Raw genomic sequence first — 18025 nt, 5'->3', positions numbered from 1 at the left:
CCTGCGTATGACACTGGTCTGTGTCAAGAGCAGATGGTCAGTGACCCATACCGACACCACTCTCCCCGTGTGTGACACTGGCCTGTGTCAAGAGCAGATGGTCAGGTGACCCATCCTACACCACTCTCCCTGCGTATGACACTGGCCTGTGCCAAGAGCAGATGGTCAGGTGACCCATCCTACACCACTCTCCCTGCGTATGACACTGGTCTGTGTCAAGAGCAGATGGTCAGGTGACCCATCCTACACCACTCTCCCTGCGTATGACACTGGTCTGTGTCAAGAGCAGATGGTCAGGTGACCCATCCGACACCACTCTCCCTGTGTGTGACACTGGTCTGTGTCAAAAGCAGATGGTCAGGTGACCCATCCGGCACCACTCTTCCTGTGTATGACACTGGTCTGTGTTAAGAGGAGTGGGCTTCGGCCAGGCAGCCACCCTCGTGAAACACTTGGAGCAGCATCCAGATGACATCGCCAGCGGTCAGGCGCGCCGGCTGGACGGCATGGGACCGTACAGACCACCCGTGTTACCACGTAGCTGGCGTTGCTCTCGGGCTCTCGTGCGGTCAAGGCACAGCTCAGCGTTCGCAGTGTCCGCCTTACTATTTCCTTGTACTATTTGCACCTGGACGTGGGCTCTACGGCCGACTGTGCCTGACGTCCACACGCTGCCCCAGAGCGGTGCCGCGCCCGCTGTGGGCTCGCCTGGCCGTTGCCTAAGCTTTCAGCCCGTTGGTTCATACGCTGCCCCTGCGCCCCGCACCGTCGGCGGTGGGCGCGGCGGCGGTGGCGTGCGCCAGGCCTCGTCCCCGCCGCCGGCGGCCAGGCATCCGTCGCATAGCCGCGCAGAGAAGGGTCCGCCTGTCGGCGCTCAGATTCCAAAGGTGCACTTTAGAGCGGCGTATATTTAAGGAATGGACACCACATTAATTGTCGAGTCACGCACAGGTACATTTAACGCAGTCATGAGCGTGACCTAGCCTGATCATGGAAGTTTCCCACAGGAAAAGGCAATCTTACGACACGAACTAAGACGCCGATTTCCATAAACTGTCCTGGCGTTCATAGATCGTCATGGAATGTGAGAGAGCAATTTGATGGTGCGCTCCGCTCTTAATTGTGGTGTGTTTTTGCATTTAACGGCGTTTGACTTTGTCATTTTTGCGCTGAAATATAGTAAATGAGTATACGATGCAAATGTCGCTTATGGATCCCAAAATGGTCCCAGTTCGCCGAACATTATCAGGAGTACCGGGTTTCGATCGTGATTTTCCACGCCTGAACGTTGATTTCCATAGCTTGCTGCCCCAGCATGTTTGGGACATACGTGTTTCCGCAGACCGTGGCTCCAGTTTTTTTGTTGTTTTTTTAGTTGTGGCCGTGCCATTTGTGTCATCGCATGAAACCTGCACGCCAACTCAGCACGTAAAAATCTAGATCCTCATGAATCGTGCATCACAAACCCATCACTCTGCCCCTCACATGGGATATTGTGGTAACCTTGAGAATGCACATGCAGGGGGTGGTGGAAATGGTAACATAAGGTGCACATTTGAAAGCCAGTTTACATTTCGAAATAAGTTTTGACTGCCTTTGTCACCAAAATTATCCCACAATGGTATGCATAGGATACATACTAGAGTATGCATAAAGCCATTTTTGCAATTTGAAATACGTTTCGACCGCCTTTGTACCGAAATTTCCCCTCAATGGTATTCATAGTCGACCTGTCCTATCTTTGTTTTGGCCATCAAAATTCATTTTTCAGGCATGTGATAGCCGAGCAGGATTCGCCTGTATTCTACCACCTCACTACGTTCTACGATACAAATGTCTTAATCAAGTGGTAACTCAACTAATAAGCTAAGGCGTAGTGCCATCGGAAGAAGCTATCCTTAACACAGCTAACTGACTACGGGACGGAGGAAGCTGCCGTCAGTATTTTCGGACGTAGTTCAAATGAAGATGTCGCTGCCCCGCGTAAAGGAAGAAATTAGGTGAAGACTTTCCTTGGAAATGCCTGATGTGTGTAGTGGTAAGGTGAGACTGTAAAATATGGTTGAGGGCGAGGCGTGTGTGAGCATTGATCAGGCGATCAATCCTTGCAATGCTGCAAGCTGCGCGATCAGTGGAGTGCGTGACATTATACCGGTGAAAACGATGGTAAGTATAGCTCACCCACTACGCAAACGCCGCGCAAAGTCTCGTGGAAATACTGGCTCCTACCCAGATCAATGTGACTCAGTACGATGGGATCCGTACATTTTTTCAACGTTAGGTCGCCACGGCACCAACTTTTTCACAATTTTAGGACGGTGGGGGGCTTCTAGTTCCGAAAAAATGTTCCTGCGACCTGACCGAGTACTGGCAACGTTTTGTTACCACACTGAATAGTGCCAGACCTTATGCTATTCTTGATATTGCGCAAATACTAGTAATTGCCCCTAATATGTGGTTTAGCTGCTTTTGGGGGGGACCGGTCATCCACAGCAAAAGCAGGCAAAGTAATTGAACGTCACACGTTTGTCTTACAGAACGGATGAACAGCAGAGGCAAATGCCCGGGACTGGCGCTGCTTTCTGTGACGTCAGTGGTATGGTCTAACCTCGGGGCACGCGTTTCTAATCGGTCTTCCACCACTCCAGCCGGTGATGACGTCACCGGTGACCGACGGTGTCGGTACCAAGAGAAGTCGTCTCTTTATGGGGGAGACCACATGCATGCATTGAACGGGGCCGGCCATGACATCGTCTCTGTAAACGCTGCCCCTGCATCTTACACCGAGCATGAATTCTCCTCTCCGGTAGCCTCCTCCAGCCTCATGTGTGGTGGTCAGTCACCGCCCCCGCACTCATGCCTTAGCATCGCCTCTGCGCGGCTGGTCGTCGTACCCACAAACGTCCTCAGCCTAAAAGGCTGCTGCCGGTGCCAAGACCGACTCTGATGCTCTGCACTCCACCCGCCCCACATCTTGCGCACACACGAACATAACTCCGTCTATAAGACTCTGATTTTCCCTCCCGTCAAACACACGCTGGCGCCGCCCATGGAGCGAATGCCTCCCCTCCCTCGCACCTGGCGGTGCCTATGAACTGCTGGCCGCCTCCACGATGATCTCCTCTGGACCGACCAGCGGCGGCGCGCGACCCGTCAGACCGTCGCGCAGACTCTGCACCCGGAACACGCGCAGCGCCGACGACTCCTTGCTGTTGACGAAGACGGGCGTGCGGCTGCCGTCCTCGGCCGTCGGCTCCGGCGCCGCCTCCACCACGATGGCGTCGCCGGGATCTCGAAGCTGAAGCTCCTGCCGCACGTCGCCGGCAGCCTCGCTCTCCAGGCGCAGATCGATCAGCGCCGCCGACACTTTGCTGTTCACGAACACGGGCAGCGCATTCGTCAGCACTGCATCCGTCTTGGTCAGGATCGACGGCGCTCGCGTGTCCTGCTGCTGCGCCAGCATCTCGATCAGGAACACTCTGTCCTTGGGGTTCTGGAACGGTGGAGCGGGCCGTGTCGTGAGCACAGACGTCCCAGACCGAGCCTGAATTCACCTCTCCGGTGGCCACCCCCAGCCTCATTTGTGGTGGTCAGTCGCCGTCCCCACACTCATGCCTGTCTGTCTGTCTATCTGTCTGTCCGTCTGTCTGTCCGTCTGTCTGTCCGTCTGTCTGTCTGTCTGTCTGTCTGTCTGTCTGCCCCTCTGTCTGTCTGTCTGTATGTATGTATGTATGTATGTCTGTCTGTCTGTCTGTCTGTCTGTCTGTCTGTCTGTCTGTCTGTCTGTCTGTCTGTCTGTCCGTCTGTCTGTCTGTCTGTTTGTCTGTTTGCATCTCTGTCTGCTTGTCGTGTTATGTATGTCGTTTGGCATTTGTCGGGCCATTTCCATTAACCGGCCTAGTCCCAGTTTGGTGTGTTCATATTTACAGCCTTCCGAGGAACTGACCTAAGTCAGTCACTCAAAGTGCACCGGCAGGCACGTTCCGGCTTTACCATAACGCAAGGTCTGCGTAAGCAGCGTAAAACGCAGCCACAGAGCACGCAGAAAAAGCGCGAAAAGTACCCAGACCAGTGATCGGGAAATCACGCCGTGACGCTTTTCTCAGCGGTGCCGGTCGATCACATCGCGAAAGACAATCTTGGGCACGCAACTCGTCCCGAAAGCCATTCCAGTGCAAGTAACGGGTGGAATGGCCCTGGACGTCACTCCCACTGCCTCAGGAGTCGATGGTTCGGGACCGATGTGAGCGTGACGCCGGCCGATCCACGTGAGTCGGCGTGGGGGAGCAGCGCGCGCTTGTTACGTACCCGCAACGAGACGAGCGTGCCGACGGGCCCGAGCGGGCCCTCTTGCGTGGTGCGGAACACCGGCAGCCGGTTGGGGAACGAGTAGGTGTGCGTGAGCTGTCCACCGCCCGAGTAGCGCACGCTGTACGAGCCGTGCACGTTACCCAGCACGTCACGCTCCTCCTGCCGGCTCTGCTGCGGCGCCGAGTAGCTGTAGCTGTAGGCGAGCGGCGCACCGAGCCGCGCCACGGGCGCCTGCGGCCGCGCCCACCCGGCCACCGCCAGACAGCTCAGCAGCGTCAGAGTCTGCGGGAGACGACAGCCAGTGAGTCTGTGCCCACGCGGCCACCGCCAGACAGTTCAACAGCGTCAGAGTCTGCGGGAGACGGCAGCCAGTGGGTCTGTGCCCACCCGGCCACCGACAGACAGGCTCAGCAGCGCCAGAGTCTGCGGGGGACGACAGCCAGTGGGTCTGTGCCCACCCGGCCACCGACAGACAGCTCAGCAGCGCCAGAGTCTGCGGGAGACGACAGCCAGTGGATCTGTGCCCACCCGGCCACCGACAGACAGCTCAGCAGCGCCAGAGTCTGCGGGAGACGACAGCCAGTGGATCTGTGCCCACCCGGCCACCGACAGACAGCTCAGCAGCCCCAGAGTCTGCGGGAGACGACAGCCAGTGAATTTGAGGCTAAGTGACCGACCGGTCACTTCCGTACAACTCAGAAGCAGCAGAGTCTGTGAGACGTGGCCGACAGGACATTCGTGACTAGTATGTTGTTGACACTAGGCATAGGTTTATAGACGGTAGGTGCGAATATGTAGAGGATAGAGAAAGAAGACCGACTGTATGAATGTGCAGGAGACATAGGATACGCCGCAATCTTAAGTCGAAGGTCACCAAAAGGCATCATAATGGTGTTCAGTTTTATCAATGTGATCAGCTTTAGTGATCAGTTGATCAGTGACTGAACATTGTGTGCACAATTTAAAAGCCAATGGTTTGATGGTCTTGAGAGCCTGAGCACCGGATAATGACTCTTTTCGTATAACCATCAATGCATGATGAGATGATCCGCGATTAGAAAATGAGTGCGACAAGAGTGATCAGTTCGGTGTTGGTTGCTTTTGATGCTTCATTTGACTATATGACGAGACTGGCATTGCGGTGATGAACAAATTATACCTGATTTCATTGGACTTTATCTGACGGCATCTTTGCTGATATGCGAGTACAAAGGAAATGTGCCGAAATGTGTGACTTGATTGGGAACAAGCGCATCGTGATCGCTTAGTGCACGAGCGGCATAAAGCATTACAGACCCATTACCTGTATGAATTATGTGACGCAATCGATGCACTGAGGTAGTCTTCGTTCGAGATTGCGGTGAGGATAACATGTAGCTCTCAGTAAGATCAAGAGATATCAGTCCAGTAAATGTCTATGTATCTTCGTGCGCCATTGCAGTATAAATGTTTGGAAAGAGAAGAGAACAATTACCTCAGTTGTCACTGGCATGTATTTAAAGCACCCTGCCCGCATTGCGGCGCCTACCGAATCAATTAGCATTCATCACCGGGTGTATAGATTGCAATGAAGGGTTGAGGTCGCGTATAAGTAGCCGATCCGGCGCGGCCCTGCCCATTGTCTGCCCTGTACATGGCCGAGCCCATCACGTCCGCGCTTATCATCAAGGATGAAGGCGCGGCTCAGCAGCGCGCCGTCAAGGATGTCTGAGCCTGCCGAACAGCTGACTGGCAATCATAGGTGCCCCGCTGGTGTTCAGCTCCCAAATTGGCAGCGGGGCCTGGGTTACACGTGACCGCGGCCTGCTTCCTGCCACTCCACCCGCTGTTGTGAATCAGGCCTGCGATTGACGAGAAGTGGACGACCAGCCAGACGAACCGGTGCAGGTGGTGGCTGGTGCTGTACCGACTGAAGTGCCTACTCGGTAACTCACGACGAAGCAAGCGATCGTTTCCCACAATGTGCACACATTCACTTGGTTGTGTGTTCGTTCAGTGTTCAGGTCTTTCATAGCCCCCATATGTCTAGGGTCAGCACCTCTTTGAATACCACGCCACTGTTCCGCGTCTGACTCTGATGGCCAGACGGGAAACTCGTCGCGAGATTTTGGACTGTCGCTGATATCAGTTGTGCTGTCTTGGGTCTTTCAAACCTAATTTTGTATACGAAAAGTGGCCCGGACGACTGGCAATTCGTATCGTTCTTTTGCCTCTCAGAGCTGCTCACACCACCTCGTTTCAAGGCATCCATGCTTGCTGGTGAGGTCAAAGGTGAGAATCTAAGCCCAAAGTCTGCACACCAGGCTGCAAGCCAACAAAACCCGTGGCGACCGCCCCGCCGGAGTTTCCAGTGAGCGGTCGGGGCGACTTCTCAGTCCGTTCACCCGGCAGGACTTCACGGGTGGTCGCCGCGGCGGAACCCGCGCCGCGCGCCGCCGCGCCCACGCCGGCCGCGTCTCGTTCGTTGCCGGCCGCGTCCCGTTCGCTGCCGGCCGCGTCTCGTTCGCCGCCGGGTGGACACGGGCGCCGGGACGGGTGTGGCCTTGGCCGTCTGCGCCGCCCGGCCTCTCGGCCCTTATCTGGGAGGTGTGTTGGCGGGACGTGGGAGGAAATGCGGTCAGCTTTCGGCGCCATGGGCGGGACAGCCGAGTCTGGCCAGGGCGGAGGCGCCGAGATGAAGAATAGCACGAGAGGAAACTAAGCTCGAAGCAAAATGCTGGGGCAAGGCGCTCTATTCCCTGGCGCTCTCCGTTTGGTTTAAGTAAACAGTTGTCACCAATCGTCTTTCACACTTCTACACTTCTATGCTGCTTATTTCCAGAGCACTAACCCGTTGATTTGCTTGTCAGTGATTCGTCTGACCAGCGTACGTCCAATCTACGCCAAGGATATCCTACTTAGGCATGTCTGTTCCATTTTGCCAAGCGAGCCCTTATCTAAATGCAGCCATCTCAGCGCTGCAAGGTTTAATCCATTAATGAGCCCGTTGGTGATGCATGACTCGTGCTGTTCCCATCACGTTCCGTTATCATGGCCTAATGAGATCTGCATGATGCTGTTCCAGGCTTCTTGTAAGGCAAACTACACCAGGCGTCCGTACCATATCGATGGACTTCAAAGTGACCCTCTCGAACACAGTGGTTGATGGCCACAACTAAGGCCCCAGACAAATGTTGCGACCATCGACTCAAAAGGTCACACGGGGTCAACACGGGTCATTGCAGATTCTTAGGACGCCCGTTTCGTAGGCCCAGTCTCTTGTGCATGCAGCATTCGACAAACGATTGATCCTAACTTACGAAAGTCCTGCGCCCAGTCCTGGCCGTACCCTAAGAGTCCCCTCGTAGTTTGGCCAAGGTCCGGAAGCCCTGGGGCTGCTCCAGGTCAGCCGGAGACCCGCAGACTTCTGGGGACCGGCCAGGGTCAGTGGAGCGGGCTGGCACGCCAGAGACACGGCTCGATAAGAATGCGGGGTGGTGCCGGCTGCGCAAGGCCTCGGAGGCCGAGCGGCGATCAAGGTGAACTGGTGACGCTGGGGTCTGGGTTCTGGGGTCTGGGGTCTCGGCGCGGAAATACCGGCAGCCCGCGCGGCGCGGACGCAGAACACGCCGTCGGCGCCGGGGGGCCGCAGCGAAGGGGCCAGGAATGGAGGAACCGGAGCGGCGAGGTCAGTGGGTGGAGCAGACGCCAGGAGGGGTGCAGGGAGGGGAGAGAGACGCAAACAGCGGAGTGTGATGGTCGCATGGTCGTGTGTGCTCTTAGATTCGCAGTGTTAAAACCGATCGCGTGAGCAAGAACCGTGGCATTGCTGAATTTCTAAATACATCTTGCTATAATGAAGAGGAAATTGCTTTGTTAAATTTGCAGTCTTTCAACTCCAAGTAATGCGGTACAGTACACATATTGGCCCATGTGCATCTCCGAGGCCGGCGCCAAGGCGTTGCCATAAAAGTCGCGCAGCAACTCGCCATCGCGATGAGCCTCACAGCGCGCTAGGCATTCATTGGGTCTATCGCTTAGTTAAAGCTAAAGTCGACGCATGTTATCAATAAAAACGTTATTGGTAACATGAATATAATGTTAAAAACAAAACAAGGCGTTCGCATAGTCGTACTCTTTCATGAAACTGTAATCAGTGCAGTCCCCATCGTTTGCTGGACAATATATAAAATGACGCATGCGGAAAAATAGTTTTTGGGAGTGATCTGGAATTCGATGGGTCACATGGGCGACGAATTCCACTGGATCGGATTTCAAACTTGTGAGAAGCGACCAGCATCAGATTGGACTGGACTGAATGCGTGCATTGAATTCAGCCGAGCGGTAAACGTAATCAATAAGAACCAGAACTTGCGTTATGACTATGCTACGGTTCAAAATGCTCTGAAGCGAATTTCGTCGTCGATAGAAACCAATATGAATTTAAAATTTCATCCCTGACTATGACTCAGGGCAAGAATAGCCCTGTTGGCTTCAGTCGTTTCCCGGGAATGAACCCTAGATGTAAAGAATACTAGTGAGCAAAACAAATATCGTTGCCATCATTTCCCCGAAAGATCCACCACTACCAGACGCCTGCCGAAGAAAGGCTGTAGAAAGGGTGCTGACATGTGCGAGAGTGCAGCCGCAGCAGAGCTTTGTCCCTGAGACCACTGTCCATTTTATGGATTAAATGAGTTTTCATGTAACAGAGGCAAGCCAAGATAGGTACGTTTACACAACCGGTTTCGACCCCGTATCGGGCCGGTCGTTAGGTAGTTGGCACAAAGCACTTACACTACGGGACATGATGTATGGTAACAACAGTGACAAACATTGCGAAAGCTTTGCGGTAAGAAAATATCAGATCACGCTAATTTAATCGCTTGGCAACTTATTCCAGCCGGCAACACTTTATGTTCTCAAATGATCGAGCCATCCATGGTTTATGCTGGTCTCCATTCCTGTTGAGTGTTTGTTGTTCTTCTGCCTCTGCTAGTGCCTCTGTGTTGTAGGTGCTAGCTGATCTTGTGTCAAGTGTCGTCCAGAGTTGTTGTACAGTTATTGTTGGCAGTCCAGTGTTGAAATATGTGATATGTTCTATTTGTTTATGTCTATAGTTGTGATATGTTTAACTCATACCACTTTCTTCGGTATAGAACCTCGGGCGATGCTGACACGTCATCTTATAAACACCTGGTTTGTCCCTTTTTTAGTCCGATGGCTCTGGGATAAACAATCGTTTGCCTTATGTTATACTGATGGTCTAAAGTATAGTCTAACATAAAATTTGTTACTGACCCTGCTCATGGCCTGGGCCAGGTCTTCAATGCAATGCAAAACCATAGCTTTCTGCCTTTGACAGTCCTTCGCGTCCTCAGGTTAGGCTGGCTGGAGCTTCTCAGGTCTCACGTTATGGCTCCGCTTGACATAGCCATCTCACCTCATGCCTGTACTAAACGCTGAGCTTGTGAGGCTCGAGCTGCTACTGAGCTGTTCGAATGCTATGTAGCTAGCATTGCAAACAGAATGCCGTTCAGGAATATGCTTGCTTTGTACATTGTGTTCATTTCCATATTCATTTTGGAAATTTGGCTTGCGCATGATGGTCTGATATTTAGCTCGGGAAAGGTTGTGATGGTCTGTTATGATATGGTGTTGTACAATGCTCGCTCGTCTAACCTGATCACCTACTAAGATACTGAGATAATGATGATACTAAGAGATGATGTTGGGCGTAGAATGCGGCCTAACAACCGCAGCGTTCACTAAGAGACGATGTTCCGTAGGCGATTCATGCAAGATTGAGCAACTTCAATACACATTGTACACAATTGGCAGGACAGTGTTACTCCTAAATTAAACATATGCATGTATAACACATATATTTAGTCCTACATTATACTTCAAGTTTACGCCGAAACATATTTGGGTATTAGATAACAAAGCGTTCAAATGGGATGACACGGGACAGACCAAAGAGATTGTGACACATCTGAAAGACATTGCCAGATGAGCGTAATGGAGGTAGGGGGGGGGGGGGGCTTGCAACCGTAAAATACAACATTAAATGGCATTAAGCTAAGTTTTCAGAGCACGTTAACTGCAGTGGTCACTTGCGCCCGCATTGAATGACAGCGAATTCTTGACAGTAAATGACGGCGGTGAACATTTATCGCGAGGCTAAGTCGCCTGTTACCCTCATTTTGCAACACATTGCATCAAGCTAAGAATGTAAAATGCGACAACAATGAATGCATATTTGATCTGCTTCGTGATAAACGTACGTGCGTAACAATTGTCAAGGCAAACAGCCGCTAGCCCCTTTCGAAAACATTTGGAAGCCAACAGGCATCTGGTGCCCACTAGCGAGCGCGGCATCTAGTGCCCACTAGCGAGCGCGGCATCTAGTGCCCACTAGCGAGCGCGGCGAAGTGAAACCTGAATGCATAGGTTAATACTTTGACTGGGATTCTTGACACGTGATAAACTAAATTCAGGAAATTGTAATTACACCGCATACCAACGCAGGTGGGCTAAAAAAAACAAGCATTGAATGACACATTACAGAAATTCCCCACGGCTCGCCTGGTTGGCCTAAGTCGGCAAAACAACTGGCCAACTGGAATCGACCATAACGATTAATCCATTGATCCTCTTGCTTTGAATATTGATATCCTGGTACAATCTGCTCAGAAAACAGGCACCGTTGCTGGAGCTGGCAGCGCTCCGTGAGGTGCGTGCGTGGCGCGGATCGCACACCGCTGCGGGCGTCGACTAACGCGCCGCAACAGGTTCTTATCTCGGCTGCAAGTGACACCGGCTTGCAATCAATAACACTGCACGGATGGCGCTAAAATGATTCCATTGCTTAGAGATGAGAACGTGAAGGCTGTTTTTGAGCCTTGGCGTGGGCTGCATATCTGTGGGCTCATCGTCCGGACTGGCGTGACCATTAGTTAGCTTCTGCAGTTCAGATTACGGATCTCGACCGTCGCCGTTTGACAACCCCGTTATGAATGTGAGGCACAAACTGTGGAATGCACGAATTTTGGGTTACAGTGCACTACATGTGCAGAAAAATACAAGGCGTAAGCCTCAATAAAATGAAATTGGAAAGTGACCTAAAATTCCCGAAAATGCATTTTAAAGGAAGAACAGAACGTAAACATCAATTTTTAGGAGCACACAAAAGGCGTCAATGTTGATCAGTACCTATGCGTCCCTGATAAGGCCGTGTCTCAACGTGTTTAGTCGTAAATTTGTGGCTTGTGATCTAGAGGAAACTCTTGGCGCTGCCTTTCGAACGCGTTGGGGATAGCTGGTCGTGCCATCGATGCTCCGGCATGGCACGTGGTGAGCTCGTTATATCAATGATTTATTGATAATCGGCATTCCAATGGTTGCTCCGTCAACCACCGCCATGAGCAACGGGCTATCAGAAGCCAGCCTTCCTACAGCTGGGACCACTCAGGCCTATGATTTATCACAGCTGTTACCAGGCCGTCGCCGCCCATAATGACGTCACCGCGAGCAAATGTGTGATGGAGGAAGTTCCCACAACGCCAATAACCTTGGTGACTCTGTGTTCAACAGGATTGTTTCGTCATAACTCAGTGAGAAATGCTTGGCTTAAGATCGATAGCTCATGGGGTCAGGACTTATTGGCTTGACAGAAAGCGAGCTAACCTAGATAAGATAGTACTAATAGCCTAATTCCTTAGGAAAAACCCGGAGAATGGAGATGTAAATGCGTTGATATTTCGGCAACATGCATTCATCGAAACGAAAAGCGGATGTGAATGCACTTCCATATTCGTGTTAATGATGTAAGATATTCACTTCTGCTATTCGTTTCCATGAAGGCATTTTGCTGAAATACCGCACATCTTTATCTCTATTCTCCTGGTTTTTCTCCGAGGAATAAGGCTATTACTACTGTCTTATCTATGTGAATAATGTTCCTCGCAAATGCACTTAACAACTGACTTAATAGCGAACTAACCTCCCTAACGGCTTAAAACGTGGCAAAATTATCCGAGCATTCAAACCCGGCCGAAGTACGTCAGTGCACAAAACGCTATCTGCGCTGGGCATAACTGACGTTTGCAGCGCCAGATCAACGGCACATCGCTGGCCGGCGCCCATCGCTGCCGCTGCCGCTGCAGGCGCGCCGCTCCTCGCTGCGCCCGCTCCACTCTCCGCGCCCCGCCTCAGCCCGTCACGGCCGCCGGTGGTGCCGAGTAGACGTGGGCTGTGACGCAGCCCTCGCCGAGTACGCCTGGCCCGTGGCGACAGTGCGCGGCTGCAGCGAGCGGCCGCAGGCGGACGCGACGGCTCAAGCGGTCGGGGTCGGTCGTTGATCGGACGGACAGGTGGGGGGGGGGGGGGGGGGGGGGAGACGCGTGGCGCGGCCTTCATGGGGCCGCCCGCGGGCTGGGCGGGGGTGCTGGGCGAGCTGGGCGGCGGATCCGCCGCCTGCTGGACGGCCTCGGGAGCGAGCAGATGCCCGCCGCCGCCGCTGCCGCCGCCGGCACCCGGATCCCGCGTGCTTCCCGCCGTCTGGTGGGGAGGCCGGGCCCTCCGGCGGAGGATCTGGGGAGGGGTAGGACCGGCCGGCAGGCTGCGTGCTCGTTTCCGTCTTCACACCGCCGACGCACGGATCTAGCCCAATATTGGCAAGTCGTTAGCGTACGCAAAGCAATGAAGTTTTAATAGTACGATGGTACATGCAGACAACTGATACTCCACAGGGGATGTTCAGACGGCACTGTGCTGTAGTTTGTATTCGCCTTAGACTAATCGACATATTCGCCACACATCGTGGCTGTTCTTATGTCGGTCGCCAAGGGTATCATTTATTATGGTAAGCGTGCAGTGACGTTAAGGGAAGGGGCGATAGGTTAAAGTATGACAATCAGAGGGAAGTCGAGCAACGGATTGTCCGAAAAGGACAAACAGTGAGACAGCTCGGTCTCCATTCCGCATGTCGCGGTGAGGAGCCGAACCGAAGTAATTCTGAGTTAAGGGGAATGAAAAATGCGCACAAATTACGATGTGCGACAGGCAACGAAGGTTTCGTAAATCATTTAGTAAGTGTTCGTTTTGTCTGATGTGGGCTGTAGTTTCTTTTTCGCGTGACATTTTTGTTCGCCCTTGTACACGTTTCCTTGATACTTCACGTGCTATGGCGAAGCTTCTTCGTAATCCTCTTTAACTTGTTTGCGCAGCGTCAAGAATCTTGAAGCACTGCATTTATTGAATCATCGAGCGATTGGAATCGCTCTCGCTCATTAAAACCGCGAAAGAAATCCCCACAAAAATGTCTGCGTAGGGCTGTTTTGTTCCGAATTCCGATTGGTGTATTTTTGGAATGTGGGTCGGTACTTTCAAGACCTATAAAGGCCAGAGACACGTGCCTACTTCGCAGTACATCCTAGCCTGTTGCGCATGCGTGGCGGGGCTCCCTTTGGCGCTTCATCTGCCGTGACGCATACTTGTGCGGCGTAACCCCATGACGCTCAGTTCGTATTGGAATGTGTTGTGACCAAGAAGCCTGAGGCCCCCTTCATGACTCGTGTCTGCTCTTGTCACAGCGGCAGAAGATTACTAAGAACAGCGGCGACAAATCCTCCCGGGAGATCACAAGTCGTGTTTGTGTCGTATCACGCTGTGACCGAAGTTCATGGAGATTATTGTGCGCCTAGTACAGCTCCGACTCGAAACGCTTTAGAAAGCATAAGAGTTCTAAACCATCTTCCGGGCTTTAACGATGAGAAACGTGTGGATTGATGCGAAGACCTCACGTCCAAGACAATGCCAGCTTTTTTAAGTCACTGCAAATGCATGTCATACTGTCTGAAATAGAGGCGGTCTAGACATGAACGCGTTAGCGGTCTTTATCCAGTGATATTTTTCTGGTTGTTGCCAAAAATCAAGCCCGGACCATGTGCAGTGTCACGCTAGGCTCATCGGGTTTTATTTGCGCTGTTCCATTTGTAAGTGCGGGCAGATCTGGAAGCACCGCATCTCATCGGTGCCAAGGCAGCTGACGATGACCAAGGTACCTGTGTGTCCACCATAGGTATACGAACGTCAGGAGGGGAGGGGACATGGCTTTCTTTCTATTCTTGAAAGTTAACATTAAACCAACGGCGATGCATGGAAAGAATCGACGGCCGTTTTTGACCTCCTCCTTTATGAGACACCCTTGCGCCGCGGCCGTTTATCGATCTTTTTATTGTGCATTCGCTCAGAAGCGGTTGATTGGCGATAACGTAATGCCTAACCAGGACCGTAAAATTTCGGACGGAGGCCTGCTTAGTTTTTTTCTACAATAAATTTGACAATAACGGAGATAAATCACCGTAACGTTATGTGAATCACAAATGTGTTTCAACTCGCGGTGGAATGATAAGCTTTGTTGGCGGTGCTTGGCGAAAATAACAGGTAACAGCTGGTAATAGCAGGTATCTTCTGGTGCCAAGTTTATGACTGACTGTTAGACATTTTGGACACCTTTCAGAAAAAAATGTCGAAATATTCTCAGGGATCTACATAGATATGGGGTATAACATAGTACATAAGCAATACAAATACAGTAGTCGGATAGGCTATTCTGCAAGCGTACTTGTATTTTATCTATAGCCTGCTTTCGCTTTCGAAAGGGTAGTATTGGTCAGCTCTTAATAAATGGCACTGCTGGCCTACAAAGCGGCCGGATAATGTTGAGATTGGCAATCATTTTGAAGACAGCATATTCGCATGCGCTGTATAATGTTTTACTTCTCTCTCCGGTTTAGCTGCCGCTGACATAGGCTTTTTGGAAAGGAGAAAGCCATGGCTTCGGCCCGCTAGCGCATGGCAGTCTGCACACGCCGACCCACACTTTTGCCAGCACGATCCTCAGTCAGAGTGCATTTTGCTGTGATTACTGCTCCGTGATCTATGGATGTATTTTAAAACTTAGTGCTAAAATGCTGTCAGACTTTCCTGACTGATCCAAAGATGACATCGCAAATAGTTTGGAAATCTAGCGGTATATCTTCTTTTAAGAAACTGTGCTTATTGTTGCTGAAAACTTCAGGGCAGAACGAAAACTATTTGCAAAGATCTGAAAACATCAAAAGCGTGACTGACCCGTTTAAGCCAGGTCGGGATAGGCAGGGTCAGGCAAAAGAAGCCGCACTATCTATGCTTACCCGAGGTTAAGTCTTGCTTGGCCTACAGACTGGCTGGTCGGAGACAACTAACGCGACACTTTAATAATACTAATAAATCGTATAAACTCCGTGTCAAAAATTGAAGCTCTATTCATGTTCTCGGGACAAAATGACGTCACAGGGCGACGGGCGACAGTTGATTATAAGCTTCCGATCATGTTTCACTTCCATGCATGTTTCCTACGGGCCTGCAGCAACTGCTTGTGAGCTTGGTATGCGTCATGAGCACTTATGGTTTGGCAAAAAGTTCAAGGGATCGCAAGGCAAAGCACAAAAACATCACCAATTGAAGTCAGGTACCAAATTACAACCCTGAGGTTACTTGAGATTTGTGTATGCTCTATTGCAACTGAAACTTCAGCTTGCTGGTTATTCACAGTACGTGTTACGAATTAAAGGTAGGTCCGTCCACGCCTAAGCTATTTTCTGTCATTTCTGCGTGATGTCTCGCGATCAAACGTTGCAAGTATCTTTAGTTTTGGAGCCTGTCATAAGCCCGCCGTAGCCTTTAGTTTCAGTACATTCAGTCAAGTCAGTTGTCTGCAAAGCGTGCGTTTTATAAAGTGCTTCCCGATAAGTGGGTAGCGTTTTAGTTGAGTACTCTATAAAGTTAGGAAGCGCTTGCAAGCTTACGAAGAAACGCACACATAATGCAGTGCCACCTGACTGACGGCATTAGGTTGTATGGACGAATGGCATCCATCACGGAGGAGACATTTGAATTGCCTAATTATTTTCAGCATTTAGCTATCTTATATATCTGCTGATACACGAACGTTGAATGTAAAGGTGTTTCATTTCAATGGGAGTTCACAAAATGTTGGCCGGTAACCTGCCCTGTGACGTCATCAATGGTCTACACGTCAATAGATGTGCATTTGCCGGGCTGCACCGTCAAGAGTGTGCCTTATTTCATAAGATATTCAAGCATGGTCTCCGTTGCGAATGAACGTTAGAATTAGGAAACATTAAGTTAGAACAAACTAATAAGTTGTAGAGCTATGCAGCTGTTGTAATTTACAAGCACACTCATGTGTGTGATTAACATGGCACGTCTGATGTGGTTTTGTGCGAGGAAATGGCGTCGTACCGAATCATGAGCGGGAATCATTTGCCCCATCGCGAGGCCAATCTTACAAAAACGATGGTTGTGATGTTCTGCTAATATTTTTTTTAATGTTTCCAATAGATTCAAACGGAAATGCTGCTAGAGATCAGAATCTCAAAGCCTACGCTGCAAAAAGCACTTACGAGCTTCTTTGGCAACCCCACCTTCGCACAGGCATGGTTTCTTTCGTCAGCAGCGTATTGTTCATCGTGGTTTTTAAAGACGCCGACTGCAGTGACCATTTAAAGATGCCGACTGCAGTGACCATTTAAAGATGCCGACTGCAGTGATCATTTGGCGCCAGTAACGCGTGACGTGCCGATGGGCCTCGCTCACCGCGAGATATATTGATTGTTATCAGTACGAGGTGTGGAGCTCTAATGGGCCTCACTCACTGCGAGGTATATAGATTGCCATCTGTAGGAACTTTGGAGTTCTAATACACCCCGCTCATTAATATTCATTGGCCGATGTTCTATGCTGCACGAAGTCAGTGTATGTAGTGTTTTATTTAACTGCGCTAAGGGTACCCGAGCACATGTCGAGCAGAGATGTTTAATGGCAGCGGGACATTTCCCCTCGTCGCGCGGCTGTGTCATGTCCATAGTCGGACCGAATTTATACCGCTGGTTCTTGGAGCAAAGAGACATGTAAGAATCCACAGCGCGTCAGGAGTTCCGCAGGCGCCCATCACCCACCTTTAGATGTATTAGTAAGCGAGCGCGGCATTCGTCAATATTAATTGATACATGATTGACGCAACATTCACTACTCTGACAGGGGGCATCTAACGCGCCTGGGGCGTATACTGGTATGTACTTTCACATGATTAAAGCACTCACCGAAAATTGGAGGCGATTCAATAAGAAAAACTGAAATAAGCGGATCAGGTGCCGCCTGCCCAGTGGCCTGGTGCGATACGGCAATCCCAGCAGCTGAGGGATGACCGAGCCCGACCGAAGTCAACCGCACTGCGGCCGCTCGCGGGCCGAGACGGCGGCGCGTACTCACCCTCATTCCTACCACGTCTCGCTGGGGAGCTGGGCACTCGACCGCCGCGACTACGAGGCACTGAATGACGGCCCGGCGACCTTGCCAGGCCACCTTATAGTCGGCCGTCCAGACGGTCGAGCCTCCGCCGGACTCACCCTGTCACCGCCGCCGGCCAGACTCGGGGTCCGTGAGAGCGATGAGGATGTCTGGGGCCGTGGGTCAGTGTCGCACGTCTTAAGGCCACTAACGGAGGGGGGCACATGGGTCTGTAGGTCACGTGGGAAACACGCGGACCAATGTAATAATAGGTCACTTGAAAGTAGCCAGCCATGCCTGGCAGTCACGTAGACACGGATCCGTCGACCCCTTGTGTGGACCTACTGACCACCGAAATAGACCTCGGGCCTATCTG

The 18025-nt window shown here is 51.5% G+C and overlaps 1 protein-coding gene across 1 annotated transcript; it reads right to left on the bottom strand.

Moving 5' to 3' along the window:
• Positions 1-1298: 1298 nt before the first annotated feature.
• LOC119100884 (uncharacterized) lies at positions 1299-17691 on the bottom strand. The gene is made up of 3 exons (XM_037224069.1): positions 17632-17691; positions 4309-4593; positions 1299-3493 (listed from the first exon to the last, which is right to left on the bottom strand). The coding sequence occupies exons 1-3, from the start codon at positions 17635-17637 to the stop codon at positions 3089-3091; spliced, it is 696 nt and encodes a 231-aa protein (XP_037079964.1). The 5' UTR covers positions 17638-17691; the 3' UTR covers positions 1299-3088.
• Between the last annotated feature and the right edge of the window lie 334 nt (positions 17692-18025).

Source organism: Pollicipes pollicipes, unplaced genomic scaffold (genome assembly GCF_011947565.3).
Source record: "Pollicipes pollicipes isolate AB1234 unplaced genomic scaffold, Ppol_2.1 Scaffold_4881;HRSCAF=5763_pilon_pilon_pilon, whole genome shotgun sequence".
NCBI lineage: Eukaryota > Metazoa > Arthropoda > Thecostraca > Pollicipedomorpha > Pollicipedidae > Pollicipes > Pollicipes pollicipes.
The sequence above is the reverse complement of the archived record's forward strand: the minus strand, read 5'-3'. Positions and strand labels throughout refer to the sequence as shown.